The sequence below is a fragment of the Numenius arquata genome, chromosome 7, assembly GCF_964106895.1.
Source record: "Numenius arquata chromosome 7, bNumArq3.hap1.1, whole genome shotgun sequence".
Lineage (NCBI taxonomy): Eukaryota > Metazoa > Chordata > Aves > Charadriiformes > Scolopacidae > Numenius > Numenius arquata.
The window spans coordinates 42,929,615-42,946,842 of record NC_133582.1 but is presented as its reverse complement, the minus strand read 5'-3'; the positions used below and the strand labels follow the sequence as shown (position 1 = coordinate 42,946,842).

The window sequence follows — 17,228 nt, the reverse complement described above, 5'->3', positions numbered from 1 at the left end:
TAGTAGTCCCTCCTCAATGCTGAAGCTGGAGCTGATGGTCTAATTCCCCACGCATTTCCTGTGGGTCTTCATTCACCTTCTTCCCATTGTCTATGTTGTTCCGCTTTCCATAGCCAGAGTTGGCTGCCTCTGTTGTTGTTTTGGCCCTCTGCCTTCCTCAGCTAAGAGGTTTGCACTGTTATCTTCCAGGAAGGGAAAACTAGGCAAAACCTCAGAGCACCCAAAGAGGCAAAGTTCTACTCACTTCCAAAAGGACCGAGGCACCCTGGAAATAGTTATCCTCTGAATATTTTCTTGATGATAGTTTGACAGCTGCTGCTCAATTCCTGATGGGGTCCTAATCTTCAGGACTCCTCTAGGGTACTATCCTCATTCTCGTTCAGACTGCAGGCAGATAACATTTCATCCTTACATCAGGAACAGTGTGATCCCTGGTATCCAGATGCATCAAATTACGTATTCAAGATTGGAATGGTAGGTGGGTAGAGGTGTGAAAATGTGTGAATCTTGGAAAATCTGTTGTATTAATTCAGACCTTGCCTCGCTTCCATTCAAGAAATAAACTAAAATACTTGCCAAGATCCAACTTTCTCCAGAAATGGTTCATTACTAGTGGCTTCTTTTCTGCCTAATACATGTGAAGTCACACAGAAAGCAATGGCAACCGAATTAAGAAACCTCAGGTTTCACACTTGCACATTGCATCTTTTTCCCTGTTGTAACGGGACAGAAGCTCTGTATGTTTGAGTTGGAAATGACGACGTCTTTAAAATGGTCGAGAGCATTCATTCCATGTGCCCAGAGTATTACAGCTGTTGTCCTTCAATTTTAGTGGTTGTTCAGCTTTAGGGATTCTGGTATTCTTCACAACAAGCTCCAATACACCTGAGCTCAGCAAAAGTTGCAAGTGATCCATCATTTAATTGTTAGATGGGGGTGTGCTGATTATATAGCTCTTAATGTGCTGCCCTGCCAGCTACAAGCAATGTAGGAATTGAACAGCTGCTACTGAAAGGTATTTGGCAAGAACAGTATGTTTCACCATTTTTTGTGTTTGTTTTCAAAGATAGTGTGTATGTATTGCTCCAGCCTGATGATTATGGAAAATAGAATTACATATTAAAATCCCAGGTCACTAATCCGAATGTTCTTGGGTTTTCAACCAGTCTGTAATATAGAACATGCCTTGGCTTTTCTGAAGTAGTCTTCAGTATGAAGCCCCCAGCTATGTAGCCTAATTTGAATCAATACTAGTTTATTTGCTGCATCCCAGTGTAAAACTGACCACAAATATTGATGTTTAGTTGCTTCATTTGTTGTCCTAGTAAGGGTGCCAAAGATTAAAGCCCCAGTTCAGCAAAGTACTTCAGCACGTTCATAATGTTAAACAGAAGTCCATTGTCTTCAGAAAGACAAGAGATGCCTAAGGTGGTACAAATATTCAACTGCTTGGCTTAATCAGACATTGAATGGAGTAGTCATACAGGAGGGTATTCACACAGCCCAATTATAGCAACCTGTCCTAGATGCCTATGAAATTCTCTGGGCCCTCTTTGTGGAAAGACACAGGATAATTCAGAATGTCTGCTTTAGAATCCTATTCTTAATTTACCTGTAAGAGTTTTGTTTCTCTTATGCTGGTGCCAAAGGTGGTAGCCAACTAAGGTAAGTGTATAAGATTTGGCTGGGTGACCATTCACTTTGCTTTTGCCTGTACTTGTATTTCTTGCAAGTCGTAGATTGTTGAGAAGCTTATACTGCTCCTCTCCATCCTGCATCTGGGAAGAGCATGTCACTTGCCAATGCCACTATTTCAGCAGTTCTTAGCAGTGTTACTCAGCACTTTGAAATGAATGAACTGAACAAGCTAGAATGAGTGTATCTATTAGCTAACATACAAAAAAAAATGTGATTAAACTTCGATGTAAGTGTAAGATTTTGTGAGTTTAGATATGTAAAGAAAACTCAGACTTTTTCAGCTTCTCTATTGAGCTACGTGTCATAGATCCATGAGGCATTCTTTTATTTTAAATTTTTAAATTTTTTTTTTTAAGTGGACAGTAGTGTCATAATTGCTTTAGCACTAGAGAGTTTTTATCCAGTAACAAACAAACAAAATTATAAGTATAGACTCATTCATTCTAAAATGTCAAGTAGCCCCAAGCACTCAAAACATTAGGAGAATTAGACTAACACATCTTTTTGTTTTGCACAAAGAGCGTGATTTCCCTAGTTTCTTGTGCTGTGCATACATAATACACACAGATTGAGCTGTTCAGTTGTCTAGCGCCTTGATTTTGTCAATAGTTTGCAAATATGGGAATGCTTTCATGTGGCATTAATTATATAGTCTGTTTTTAATACAGGACCACTTGAAGAATCTTGACAGTGTTTACTATATGCAGCATTGCAACCTTGGGAAGTTTACAGAGGCACTTGGGAGAAATATAGGTAGGGAATATGCACAGGACATTGACCAAACCCTTACCAGGGCTATTGATGTTTACTGTTTTCTTTATTGCTTTTGTCTTCATCTGCTTGCTACTCTAATACTGTTCTTATCTTTAAGGAAAATCTGTCCTTTTCCTTCTTTCCTTCACCATGTTTTTCCCAATAATCACATAGTGATTTCTTTCTTTTTTATATGTAAGACATTAAGGTATACGTCTCATACTTCCCTGTAGAAGGAGGTGAGCAATGCAGAGTTCGTACCATAGAAAATACTCATGGGGTAAAACACCAGAGACCTGGGCGACATGCAAACTGTCTTGCATGAAGGGGAGGTTAGCAGACCCAAAACACTGCATTTGCCATCACTCCAAAGGGAGCAGCCACCACTTCTGAGGGTGCAGCAGCGTTGGGGGTAGCTCTGTCGCAGGTCTGTCTCCTTCTGCAGTGAACCTCATTGCTGAGCAACTTTCATGAGTTGTTGGGCTTCAGAGTTTGGAGATACTAAACCAACTGCACTACGTTTACGGTAGTGCACGTCCTATGTTTACATTAACCAGGCACGGCCAAAGATTGGGACAAAACCAGAGGATACTAGTACTTGTAAGGCCTAACCTTGCTCTTAGTTTTAAGGTAACATCTCAGACGTATCTCTATTAACTTTTTTCTGCAGAAAAATAATTTTCATCCCAAAGAGAACTGAGTATCGCAAAAATACACTTTAGCTTAATGGTAATTTTTCTGGTTTTGTCATGTTTCAAAGCAAGCTTGGGTTTTATCTCTGTGAATCTGATAGCTGAAACAAATTATTTAGATACTGTATTCTCATTGTTATGTTTCTGTAAATATTAATAGAAATCTTTATTAATCTTTTATATGCCCTATTTTCAGGCAGCTAGATGTAGTCTTATTTGATTTTCCAAGAGATTTGAGACAGAGGAATGACCAGAGTCCTATTTTGAAAAGCATTTAAGAATTAAATGGTTATTCTTTGGGAAAAAAAATAAAAGGACTAGACCTCTGCCTCTTTAAATGCATAAATAACTCTGCGAAGCTCGTCTTCTTTTGATGAAGAGCCAGAAGAAACTGAATGCATAAGGCTTTCTAGGCCTTTCTGTAAGTCATAGATCTTCTGTCCATAGTTGGTAATTGCTTTTCTTTCTCTACAGTATGGCATAATCATTGTGTGACTCTGCCAGAATGTGAATTGGTCTTAATCCTGTTTTGTGCTATGAACTTCTTCCAGGGCTACAGATGTAGAAAAGGACCTGAAAGAAGTTGTGGACTTAATCCACCTACCTTCAGGCCCCTTCCAGTGGATATAGGTGTGAACTAAGCCCATGTTTGATGTACAAAAACTTTACACACACAGTTATTTGTGTCTATGATATATGTATTATATATATTTTTATGTGTACATATATACATGCATATATACTTGTCATAACTGGGCATCTCAGTATCCACAGCGGCTGTTTTTATTTTAACTTTTAATTTTTTTTTATTTGATTACTTAAAAATATTACTACTTTTATGATAAACTCATATGGTTATTTAGCATAGCTCAGCGTTTGAGTGCTGCTTCATCTCCTCCTGTTGCTGTACAGTACCCACGCCCAGCTGAAGGTTTTATTAGTAAATTACTATGGGGCTTGTGATGTTTCTATCAATAATTGTCCAGGTCCATACCAGATGGTTACATTAATCTCTCCATTGACATGCTTACCACATTGGAGCCTTTTGGTGGGACTGGTGTATTGTTAACTCAGAAATGCATTGTTTTACCTCCAATATTAACATTTGATACAATGTGGCTAAAAACAATGCTCAGGTTGACCAGAAATATATATGTAGTAATATGTAATATTACGAGTTTCATTGAAATGTGTGTCTCTATCTTTTCCTTTCTCTGATGGGCAAATTGTTAGTTTTATAACTGTCATTTTGGTACAAGACCCTAAATCAGGACAGACCCCCCCAAATTCAAGCCATGTAAGAGGAAATCAAAATTAATTCTGAATTACCACACAGCTGAACCAAAGAAATTGCGGTTATATTCCTACTCTTAAACTCTTACAAGAACTGTATGTAGTTATTGATGTTTTGGTGATAACTATTGTATCCTTGCCTACATTCAAGAAGCAGCAGTGTATTGTGCTGCTCTCAGACTCATCTGTCTAAACCAAATGCATTGATAAACAAAGTAGATGGTATCAGGTCTATGTCAAACGTGCCTTGAATTTTTGCTTGATCTTGATCAGTGATGCTGACTGAGGTGAACTGATGACTTTTCAAAGGCTCTTTGTATGCCACGACACTGTTAAAACTTGGATGTTGTTTAAAATAACTTTTCCAAGGCTAGGAAATCTCAGAAAGATCCTGAAGCCCAGGGAAGTCTGTTTCAGATAATTCTTCATGGGCAGTAAACACTATCATTTTCACCTGTCTTACCTCCTGAAGAATAGCTCTATATAAGCAAACTTGTTTCCTCTTTCATTTTTAGTATCAGCAGTAAATTTGCTAATATAGGAAGACTTTAAAATTGCAATATTCAGGTTTGATTTAAATGACCATGTTTTGTTGTGACTTGTTTTGCGATTTTTTTTTCTGTGGGGAAAAAACTAAAGAACATTTCCTCTTATGACAAACTCTATTCTAAATTAGTAGTAGCTAGAATTCAACTAGCAGCTCTAAATTCTAATTCACGCTTCTTCCAAGAGCAGATGCCAGCTTCAATTACTATTTTACGAATTCATTTATCTCAGAAAATGAGATGCATGGAGAATATTATTGTTGATATTTCTTCAGCTGTGTGTCTACAGCTTTTAATAATAAGATCCTGCTTAGCTCATGGGAAAATATGTCCTAAATATGCTTTAGATTTTGCCAGTCTTTGAAGTGGGACATCAGAGAGTTTTGTTTGCAATCAAATTAAGGTGCTTTAATTCAGAAATTATGAAGTAATTAAGGATGAATTATGGAAATTATCATTGTGTCTTCAAGTGAAGAAATTTCATTCAGAAGTAATATGATGAAAGTCAAAGTCTACTGAGGCTTGAAGGTGAAGGTAGGGGCTAATATTAACAATTCAGATTTTCTTTTACTAGCTTTTATATAATACTTCTTTCAATTTCCTTTTTTTTTTTTTTTTAATAAGCCCTTTTCTTATATGTCACCATACTTTTCACATTCCCAAGACTGAACAGCTGTCAGAACTCGAAAAGTATTGCCCTACCTTTAGCAATAAGTTCCTAAAAAAAAAAATCATGGAACTTATAATGCATTTCTCCTAGCAGATTTCAAAGGGTCTTTATAGAGCAACAGACAAGCTTTGCTGCTAATGCAGTTTTGAACCCAGAGCACTTTCTTTCAAGTTTCAGAGAAGTTTTAATCATTCCTAGTCAGTAATGCCAACATACCGAATGACAGGAAGATAACTTGAGAGGAAAGGGGCCTTTTGTGTTGTAACTGAGATAAACCTGTTTGTTTACTGAACCATGAGATGTTGTAGCAGATATTCTAAGATTTTCTGGTACAGTTAGAAAACAATATTTCGTATGAGATCAAAGATATATAATTTCTTGATTCTTTTGCAGAATCATTTCAGGAGATAGATGTAACAATCTTTTTCACCAAGATTCATGTTACTGCTGGTTAGCTGCGAAGTGGTTCATTTCTACCCTGTTTTAAAGAGAAATATAAGGTTAATAAACAAATGCTTAGAAATAGCATGTTCAGGGACAAATCAAAGTTGGATATACTGATGTGAACCTTAAGTAATACTGCTGGACTCCATAGGGATACCCTTGAGTTATAGAGAACAGAATTTAGTGAGATCTGCTGAAATTATTCTTTCAAAGGTCCCTGCACTTGCTTTTATGCCCTGTGAGCCTTAATCATGACAGATCTGCCCCCTAATTTACAATATGCTTTTTGGTGTAGAATGCAGGTGGCCTGGCTACATCCGAAAGGATAAATAATGCCCACTGGAATGGATGTTCCATGTACAGAAAGCTTCTTTTAGGGTTTACATCTAGATAGTCATGAATAACATTAGTATTTTGAAATAACTGAATTTTCTGTGGTTGGCTTAGGAGCCCTGTGTTTGTCGTCTACTGTGGCAGTGGTGAGATCCCTGATCCGGGGGGACTTTCACGGTATCATTCTGGTGTGCTCAGTAGTGGCTTGTGCAGAGCGTCGTGACTCAGCAGCTGCAGACCCTCTACTTGCTCCCAAGCACGGACCACACCACAGGTCCCTGGAGACACTAGTGAAAACTCTGTGAGCAAAAAGTGTCGCTTCCTTTTGGAGGTGGATGAGGGAGAGCAGAATGGTTTTAAATGATAGTCACTATCATGCTGAATGACATTTGAAAGTGAGAAGCTGAAAACCTCCTTAGCTGCTGATTTGTGTCATAGTTATCCTTCAAGGCAGGCAATGACAAGCTGTTGAGAGATATTAACCCAGCTGCTAACGCCCACAAAGGAGAGCAAACTTAAGCATTAATCTTGTTTTGTGGCTTTTGTCAGTGCTGCATAAAGGTAGGTGTATTGTAATTGATCTCCAGACCAGAAAGGAAATGTTAATACGTAGCTAGTAGCAGAATAGTCAAAATAAAGACCCACAGGATGATAGAAAATTCTTTGTTCACCCAGGGAAAGATTTACAACTTCCTCAGCCAGTTGAGAACACAACATTATTATATTGTCAAATTTTAGTAATTTTGCACTGATGCGTAGGAAATGAACTGCAAATCACCAGATAGCCTGATAAATTCATTTGGGCCCAGATCCACTAAATGACTTGGAGCATTTTTAGGCACCCTGAGTATAAAATTGCAGTTCTCAAGGCTCCTGTTTAGCTCCCCTCTCACGCTGGCAGTGAGTCAAAGCAGTAAGTGCCTATGATTTTGCTGATATTTATACTGCTTCTCACATGCTCAGAAGGACCTTACCTTTGACAGATCCAAGTCTCGGTCTCATGCCCAAACCCCATCATTATCCACAAATCAGATATCTTGTCTGCCTCTGTGGCCTTTGGGGCTTGTTCCAGTTAACTTTCTGTAGGCATGGATTGTGTGTTGCACAAAAGATGGCAGCAAGAGGTATTTTATTTCAAACGACAGCTTCCATGGATGACAGTGTGGGGACTGGCAATACCTGCTGTCCAGCTGGTGGTCAGAGCATGCCTCCAGGCTGTGGAGGTCCCCAGCCCTGTGCCTTCTCTGCTTGGCACACTGGGACTGTTCTCTACAGCCAGAAGGAGTGAGGGAAGTTGGGCTCACTGTTCAATCTCTTGTAGTTTGCAGGGAGGGCACTCACTTCCATGTGGTAACCTGGATTTCGGTCCCAAGGATTGAAGGACTCCAACGACTTCTTATACTATTTTAGCCAGAGACTGTTTCATAAAAATAGTATTTGCACATAGCTCCAGTGTTGTCCTTGGTCCTCAATCTATCCAGAGTTCGCTTCCATCATTGCTCATTCACTTCTAGTCAAATACATCTGTTTTCATACAAATCAGAATGAAGGTGAAGGAGAGTCCTTTGTCCCCCAGCCTGAGAGGTGATTATGGTACTGCTCTGGGAGGTGTGGGTTTGAATCTCCTCCTACCCCCAGGTTTCCAGCTCTCTGGGTGAATGCTCTAACAAGGGACTCTAGGATAAAAGGGAACAACTGGGTACCTGTGTGGTCATGTTTAATTGCTGCCAGTCCTGGGTGGACAGAGGTCATTCCCAACTTTACTAAAGCCAGACAAGTGTCAGATTTAGGGTATGTCTTCCTTCAGTTGTCGTGAGCTGTTGTGTTGGGGGGATGCCTTTTTCGGGTGACTGCATTGTACAGGGAGAACAGGGTTTAACCACAGAGCTGTAAACGTCATTGCATGAACAAGATGCTGAAAAGTTAGGAAACAAGAGTATTCAAATGCCAGCAATGAATCCTTCTGTGTATCTAAGCCTTTGTAACACAGTGAAACAAAATAAAGAACAATCTGAGATAGCACATTTCAGCATGTTAATGTGTATCACCCTAGGTCAGACCTTTGGTTAGTAGAGACTGATGAAACTCCTTTGTTTGCAGCGTAGTAGTGAAAAACAATTTAGGGCAGTGTTGGATGGGGTTCTGGCCCACAAAGCTTGTCAGAGTAATGAAATCCCAGATGTCAGGTATCCCCATTGCTTATGGAGTCTTGGCTGAGAAAGGGCTGATGGCTCATTTCTGGGGGAAAATAGTGAGTTTGTAGGTGAGTGAGCTATAAGATAGCACAGAGACAGTACATGCCAGTAAACCAGAAAACACGGCCAAATTGGAGCTCTGTACTTCTTCTCACAGCACATTTGGTGGTAAGGCTGTAAATGCAGGTGTCCCAGATTTCATGTGAAATAGAAATAACTATAAACAGAAGGGCAGTGCAAAATCCGTAATTGTGCCTCTGCAGGACTTCACAGAGTAGGATGGAACTATATCCTCTAACACAGGATAGGGACTATAATGGGCAAACCTCGCTTTCCAGGAAGCCACCTTCACCCTCCCGCCACCAGGATGACAGACTCACTCAGTAATGTCTGTTTGACATTTACTGTCTTAGATCCCACCTTTCTGCCTCTGTCACAGAAAATGTATGATGTGGTAGCAGACTCGCATTAATGCAGCTCTCAAGTCCAAACAGAGCCTGATGTCTTCTTTTGTAAAAGCAGGTTATAATTTTTGTTACCTACCCCTTAATTTTCAACCCAGTATCACTTTTTTCCCTAATTCTATTGTATCAGCTATTATACAGATTTGCATTCTCTGCCAAGCTAAACTGAAAAGATTCAAGTCCGCAGGTCACATATATTAGCAGAAGCAGTACTCCCAAGATATGTGTTTGCTTAATTTTTCATCTTTAAATAGACAGGACTGCCAAAAGATTAAACATACTTGTCTAAGAGGGAGAGAGGAGTAAGTAAAGGCATCGATGAAGTAGCAGTAATTTCAAAATAGCTTCTCATGGATTGATTTTTAACTATTGGAGAGAAAAACTGTGATATTTCTGATGAAGTTTTGTGAAGAAATATTCATTACTTGCCAAACAAATCCCTGCTTAGCTTTCTGTGCTAGTCTAATCCCTAGGCTTCCAGCGTCTGAGAATTAAGCACTTTCAAGAGTTTTAGTTTTCCCTAAACAGCACCCTTGGTAGGAAAAAAGGGCAGTTTCTAGATATAGGAAGCAGGACTGGGTCAGGTCTGGACTTGCAGAGATTCCAGCTTGGCCCTGGGGCTTCTGATCCTGGGTCTTGGCTTTCTCTGCCTCAGGTTCCCGATCCACCTCTGTGTCAGGAGCCAGCAGGAGGGGTAATCTGTAGCCAAAGCGGGGATCACAGCTGGGCATGACTGAGTTGCAGAAAAGCAGAGAGCAGGCGGGATGTGAGGAGAAGTATTTCCTCCTTGTGAGATGAGAGCAGTCATCTAGGATATCCTTCAGGAAAAAAGACCATGTTGGATGTATTGTCCATTTTTAGCAGCAGTAGGTGTGTATATATATATATATATACACACTATATATAACAACAGGGTTTTTCAGAAGTCTCTTATATGCTAATAAAGTGGTTCTGCATTACTGAGGAAACCCTATGCTTTCATACCAAATGAAGTTTAAGAAACAATAAACTAAAATTTTTTAAACAGTTTTCTAAGAAGGAAGGAATTTGCATAATGTGGAAATTCTACTGGCTGCAGTCTCACTATAACGATGTTATTCCTCAGCAATAACAGAATGACCACAGATGAAAAGCAGCTACCCCTTTAGGTGAATTATGCTATCAGGTTAGAGCTGTTGGCCTTGATCTGGTGTTAGGCACGTAGCAAAATCAGTACAAAATCAGCAAAAGAAGTGCAACTGGAGTATGTGGTGTTGTTGGCGGGCAGTGTGCAGGTTTAACCGTTTAAACTGCCTTTGGGAAGTCTTGTGCAAGGTCACACTGAATCCACTTGCAGAGTATTAGAGTGCTAAGCCATAATGCTGGCACCAGGAGACAACTCCGATACCTTTCTCTACTCCTGTACAGCTCAGAAAGGGCAATCCCCAGCGTGGCCAGAAGCTGAGCATGTTCCCATGTCCCTGCTGCCCTCTGCCCTGGGCACTGGCTGGAACCTGCCTGTGGGCAGCATGAGCCCAAGGCCATCAACAGCTCCTTTATAAATAGTAGGCAGCTCACTGTTGGGGTGAATACATGAGGCAGTTCCCATCCTGGGACAACTCTAGGGGCCAACCTCTTGGTTTACTGTGGTCTAAATTTGTAGAAAGCAGTGTGTGACAGAGACTCAGTGGAAAGGGAACCTGACCTCAGATATTCAGGCTGAAATTTTGGAATACTATACAGTTCGCTTCCTGGTACCTCTTTTCTGTCTAAAAGAATTACCACCAAGCAACATGTTAAGACATCAAAAGACATTAGTTTGTTTTAGTATGTAAGAATAATCTGTCAGAGAAACCTTGTTCAGGTTTATTGAAGACACCTTCATGCCACAATGGATTTTCTGGAAACAAAATCCCATCCCCCCAAAAACCCCAAACAAACAAGTAACCAAAAACCCAAATACTCTTGAAATCCTAGCAAAATCCTAGCGGGAAAAAAGCTTGCTTACCACAACTTTACCTAACCAAGATAAGACATATTTTAATGCAAATTGCAGATGTTTCCACAAGGTGATCCAGTTAGTCCAGCTCAGTTTCTGACTAAGTGAAGGGCATCTTTACTCCTGAAATGTGCAAGTCTGAAGCTGAAGACAATCAAGTATCAACTGCTCTAACATATAAAAGAAAGAAGACAACACAGTTCCTGTGGCAGACGTGTGCAGAGCAGGCAGATAGTTTCTGGTATGCTGAAGGAAGATTACTCCAATATTTTCATCAAAAAATATTATGAACCTGTCACCGAGTGGAAAATTTTATGTTAGCTGTGGCTTGTGAAAATGAATTTAAAGATGTTTGCCTTTAGAAAAAGAAGTTCTGTTCATTGTCTTGCAGTTTGCAAATGGATTGTCTTTATAAATCAACATTAAGATCCTGTGAGTGTATTCTTTGTCGCTGGATTACAGATCTGTCTTCTGATAAAAGGAAAGTGCTGTAGGAAAAGAAAAAATTGTCAGGTAGCTCATGCTGAGCTGGCACAACAGTTTCCTTGTTATTCAATAGAAGGTAAAATAAAGCAACGAATCCTGAAATGTGTTTGTTCACAAAAAACGCCACTGGTGTACGGTTGACAGGGGCTGCTCCTTTTGGTTGTAATGAGATCCAGATGCAATAATACATGAGTGTATACTGGGCTTCCTGTGGATAAAATGGTATGTTAGATTTGGCATGAAAAGGAATCTTGGTTTGTGACAACAATGATGGCCATGCTTCCAGTGGCTGTACTATGGCTAGGTTTTCACTCCTGGGCTCTTGGTATAACAAACACTCATAGAGAAATTCCCCAGGAAACTTTAGTTCCTTGTACTGACAGACAAATAAGGTGCCTCGTCATATCATTTTAACCAAAGGTAACTACAACATTTTAAAAAAAAGTCAGTACTAGTTATTGCTTGTATTAATATATAATGTGAATTAGCTTTTACTTGATCTTTATGTAATATTTATCCCCAGATCTGCCATTGGGAAGCTGGGGGCGGAGGTATTTGAGGCTGTGTACAGCTATCTCAAGCAAGCAAGACAGCAGAATGCCAGTGAGGAGGAGATCAGGAGACATCTGGAGAAACTGGTTTCTAGAGCAAGCGATTGCTTTGAAGTGGATCAGCTTCTGTACTTCGAGGAGCAGCTACAGGCTTCAGAAGCACATCTTCAGCTGTAAAATATGTGTCAATAACAGGACTGCAAATAGCAAGGAGGAGTGAAGGTGCTGAGCTGCCTTCTTCAGGCCAGTGAGCAAGTACGGGAGGTATTTGGAGGAAACTACTGAAGGTAACATAGTACGTAGGCATGTGAGTAAATTCCATTTAAGATTCCAGACCACAGTGAGAAGTCAGTAGATATGGTACAGATTACACGGGCAGGAAGAACAACAAATCTTTGTGACAGTGAAGGGGAGGATTCACTGTTAACAGCATCCCTTTTTCACCACTTTGGGCATAAAAACAGGTGTTGTCCTGGGCCTTGGCCAGGCATCAGTCCTGCACTCAGAGCATCACTGGCAAAGCTACCTCTGATGGAAATGGTGCCGGATTAGACTCCAGCTGCTGTTGATTCCTATGCTAACTGGTCCTCATGGTATTTAAGCCCTTATTTTTTGTGCTTTGGCAGGTTTACCCTTGAACATACATGTAAATGTTCGGCTTCTCAGCCACTAATTGTCTGTTATTATTCAATATTCAAAAGGACTGCATTTAATCTGCATGACTTTCAAAGGAACTGTGAAAATACATGCCTATGTGTGTATTTTTATATACATATATGCATGCTCACATACCCAGAGATAGGTATGTAAATACATAGAGGCAGAAAGATGTCTGGCCATACACCATACACATGTGTGTATAGAGACAGAGATGTCTCTATACATAGAGAGATCATAGCTATGATTCTATCTCAGGCCTGAGCTATAGCTATGTTAGTTAGGAATCCTTATTGGCACTTTTGAGAGTTTTGGATCAAATTAATTGTAAACAGATGCAACAATAAACTGGGTTTTTTTTTGCTTGCACATGGTTACCGTTAATGTTTTTTCTTAGTGTTCATGTTCCCTTCTTCATATGCATCACACTTTTGCTGATTTCAACTGCATATCATGCTCCGATTATATACCTGATGTTTTCCTTCTACCTCTTCCTTCTTTATTCTGCATTCTGAGATCCTTCATCCATCTGTGTAAAACATTAAAGGATAACAAAGTGGTACAATCTATATAGAGGAGTCTCAAATGAATTGTGGATGAAATTAATTTTAAGCATTGAGTCATTATCATAATCCTTATGTTTCTTACTTTTGTGCCACAACACTTAAAGGACTCAGGGACTGAATTAAATAAATTAAAAGAAATTCATAATATGAATATAAAAAACTTTGCTATTTGACCTGAGATGAGTTATTTACAGCTAAGGATACTGGTATTGGTAGTAAATTAAACAGTACTACTGATTTGTCTTTGTGACATGCTTTAAGAGACTCAAAGGGAAAGGTAAGGAGAGTCATCTTAATCTATCTCAGCAGCAACACAAACTGAGGAAGCAAAGGACATGTGCAGCTACAGAAGATGTGGAGTTATACGTCCAACTCAAAGTAATAGCAGAATCTGGCACGTCTAATTTCAGCTTTTATTCGGAATACAGAGTGTTATAAACTGGAGGCTAAAATCTGCTCTGATGTTCATTGAGGTAGGGAAACATTTTTTTCTTCTGTGTGGTGGTTCAGATCCCATAGGTGGAGAGGCAGTTTGAAGCATAGATTCTCAGTCAGGTTTCAGTCTCTTTCCTGTTATTTCTTCTTGTATTTACACTCCCAGTCCTTCTCAATGTTGTGTCTGTGTAGTTGCTTCCATATTTTTTGCACATGACATCATTTAAGACCATTTAAAGACAGAAGTGCCAAAGTCCAAGGTAAAGGAGGAGTTGTTGGATGTTGCAGGGACTAAAAATTTGACAAAGCAAACAATGAATAACTAACACATGGTGAGAATTATGTCAGATGGAGATAATCTTGACTACTGCACTTAGCTCTGGCTGTGATTCAGAGTAATTTATCACAAAAACTTCATAAACAGCGTCTATAAGCAATCACTTCCTTTTTATTAATGAGGAACACCTCATCAGACTTTCTTCCTGAAGCATGCAAGAAAAGTAGAGCTGCATAGGAATGGGTCAAGCTCTCTAAGGCATTCAAGCTCTAGGGAGATCGTTAAACAGCAGCCTTTAAAGCCTGGAAAACATGGATTAGCCATACAGATTACCCGTGGGGAAATGGTTGCTCTCTGAGGAACTGTGCTTTTGCTTGTTGCAGACGAAAAAGAAGTCACAGCGCCTTTTACAGTTACTTCAGTTGCTTTCTTCTCTCTGCAGGATATGAACTTCAAGCCATATGAGGGACACGGAGGTTACCACTTTTTCTGGTTATGTGCTTTAAACTACGCTTTGGTTTTGTTTTTTCCATCAATCATACCACAATTAAGCAATGTGGTATACCTATTAAACTCATCAGGAAACTTTTTGTCTTTGAACAATAGTAAAAGCACAGAGATAAATCCCATGGATTTAATGGAAATTCTTACATCACTGTTTCTGTTGAGGGGTCACTTCAGAAAAGCGTTAGGTTGGATTATATGCCTTCCTCTCTACTCTCATTTTCCAATAAAACCCTACCTTTTTCAAATCTCATCTCTTCCAAAATTCCCAGCAAATTGTTAGGTTTGAAATTGCATCGCCCAGACCAGGACCAGATCTTATTTTAGAGACAATGAGATCTATCCCCACCAGAACATGATAAAATGCAATGAATTTGTCTTCTGTCATTCTGCTTTCTGTACCCTAGGGGAGGATATGCATCAGAAGTTCAACTCCATTCTGCAGCTTGTTAAAACCTCTTTCATAGGTTCCATGGGCTTTTGTTTTGTTTTTACAGGTGTTTAAAGGCCTCCAAGTATCCTCCTGCACTTCTGCAGCTGCACAGTAAGTAGCCTTCAGCGGGGATTTTCTATGCTGTCCCCAGACTTGCGGGGACAGGCATGTGGGTATATAGAAGAAAGTTACACGGTCTTTTTCCAGACAGTTGCCATATTTTTTTTTGTTTTCCAACATATAACAACTAAAAGTTCTCATCATGTTAGTATTATCTTGATAATGTATAGGCTACGCTGTTCTTGTTTTGTGTGATATTGTTATCATAAACCTTTGCTGCGTTATACATGTGTGCACAAACACTCACAAATCTCCTATCAGTTTTTCTCTTGAGGTTGCCACCAGCTTAAAATTTTAAGAGCCCCCACTGATCCTGACTATTTCAAACTAAATAGATTACTGAAGATTTTATAAAACCGTATATAGGCACATGAATCACAAATTGTGACAGAGAACTGCTTATGCACCCTGGGGTAGAGAGGCTGGTGCTGTAGTGCCAGATAGACTGTCTCTGCTGAGCTTAGTGAAGCTGCGTTTGGTGCAGCGGTATGAGTATTAAAGGCAGCAGTGTTTATCAAGATGCCATACTGATAATCTTTATATACGGTTATCAGATTAATTATCTTTCTGTAATCAAGTTTAGTATAAAAAGAAAGTAGTAAATTTTGAATTAACAAAAAAGGTACAATACCGAATCCTTAGAGATCAGTAAGTCTTTAGAAATGCAAAAATTCTGAAGAAAGCAGGAGATGACAAAAGAGTCATTGTAACATAAAGTCCATTAAGCAATGGTTGAATCCAGTCAGGCTTTTAACAGGCCTTACTCTTCCACAAACATGTCAATCTACAGAGAGAAGTGCAGAGTCCTTTTCTAACCTAATAAAGCCTTGATGGAAGGAGAGGAACAGAACAAGTTCATTACATTGTCTATTAGACAAATGGAATGAATTGCCATAAAAGAAAAAAAAAAATCTCTTCTTAAAAGATTAGTTCTTGTATAACATAAATTTTATTTTTCAGATCTATTCTGCTTGCTGAGGAAAAAGGACTTAAGATGAAGAAAAGCCTGAGTCCCTGTCTTTTATATATGAAAGGCATTGCATATGTGAAAACATATATGAAATACAAGCAGGTTCATTTCCAGCAAAAGCCCAGTGCTGGTGGTCATTAGTAGAAATCTAAAAGGAAAGAGGAGGAAGTGAGGTGAGTAATTATTTAATGCTTTGGGGCCTTGAACTTGGTAAAAAGGTGCTTGAACTATAAAGGAAAAAAGAACATTTGAGGTTTTTGATAAGAAGCAGAGCTGTCAATGTCTTGTCCATAGCTGGATTAGGAGGAAGACCAATTTGATTTGTCACAGCAAACAAGATGTAAATCCTTATTTACAGATAATTTGCCATGTTACCTCTTCAGACAGGTTTCGGTCTTGAGTTGTTCACAAATGGTTAGCTACAGCCACTTGATTTTCAGTATTCTCGCACGGTGTAATTGGTCACTACCGCATCAGGTCAGGAAGCAGAAACCAGGTCATGGGGATAAACTTCTCAGCAGAAAGATCAGTTGAGGAAAACAGACCTTTAGTCAGCTGGTTTAAATGTATTTATCCATTCCACCAGATGACACCTGGCCAGGGATTCCCAATGTTTTGCAACGTGCCAGGAACACACGTGGTGACTATCATCCCACAGATAAAATGGGCTCAGTTTTGTTGTCATCTTCATTAATAAATGGCTATCTGTAACCGAAGTACAAAGGCAGTGGTGTGCAAACAAAAAGAAATACCACTTCCAAAGAAAAATGGCAAATGAAAGGGGAGAAGGTTACTCCTTTCTACGAATTGACTGTCCTGTGTATCAATATATTTTCACATTTAGAATCTGCAGTCTGTGTTAGGGAGCCTGAGAATGTTTTACCTCTGTGTATATATCTATATAGAGAATTGAATTGTGAATCTATCATGAATTGTCTATCTAATTATCTATCACCTGCCTCTACATCTACACATGCACATGCACACATATATACACATAGGTATGTATATTACCTTATGCACAGTGCATCACCAGACCTTCAAGAATACTTTTTCTCTTGATAAACAAAATGTCTGCCAACTGCTCAGAAAAATGCTTATAAGCAGGTAAATGCACAGCTGAATGCACCTTGAGGGGAAAAGCCCCCAAAATCGTGATCAGCT

The 17,228-nt window shown here is 39.4% G+C and overlaps 1 protein-coding gene across 1 annotated transcript in view; it reads left to right on the top strand.

Annotated features, from left to right (window-relative positions):
- Nucleotides 1-13,326, top strand: part of NEK11 (NIMA related kinase 11) — a 93,683-nt gene extending 80,357 nt beyond the window's left edge. The window contains exon 15 of the mRNA XM_074150436.1: nucleotides 12,075-13,326. Coding sequence (XP_074006537.1) covers nucleotides 12,075-12,279 — 205 coding nt within the window. The 3' untranslated portion in view covers nucleotides 12,280-13,326. The remainder of the gene's footprint in view (nucleotides 1-12,074) is intronic.
- Nucleotides 13,327-17,228: the final 3,902 nt, after the last annotated feature.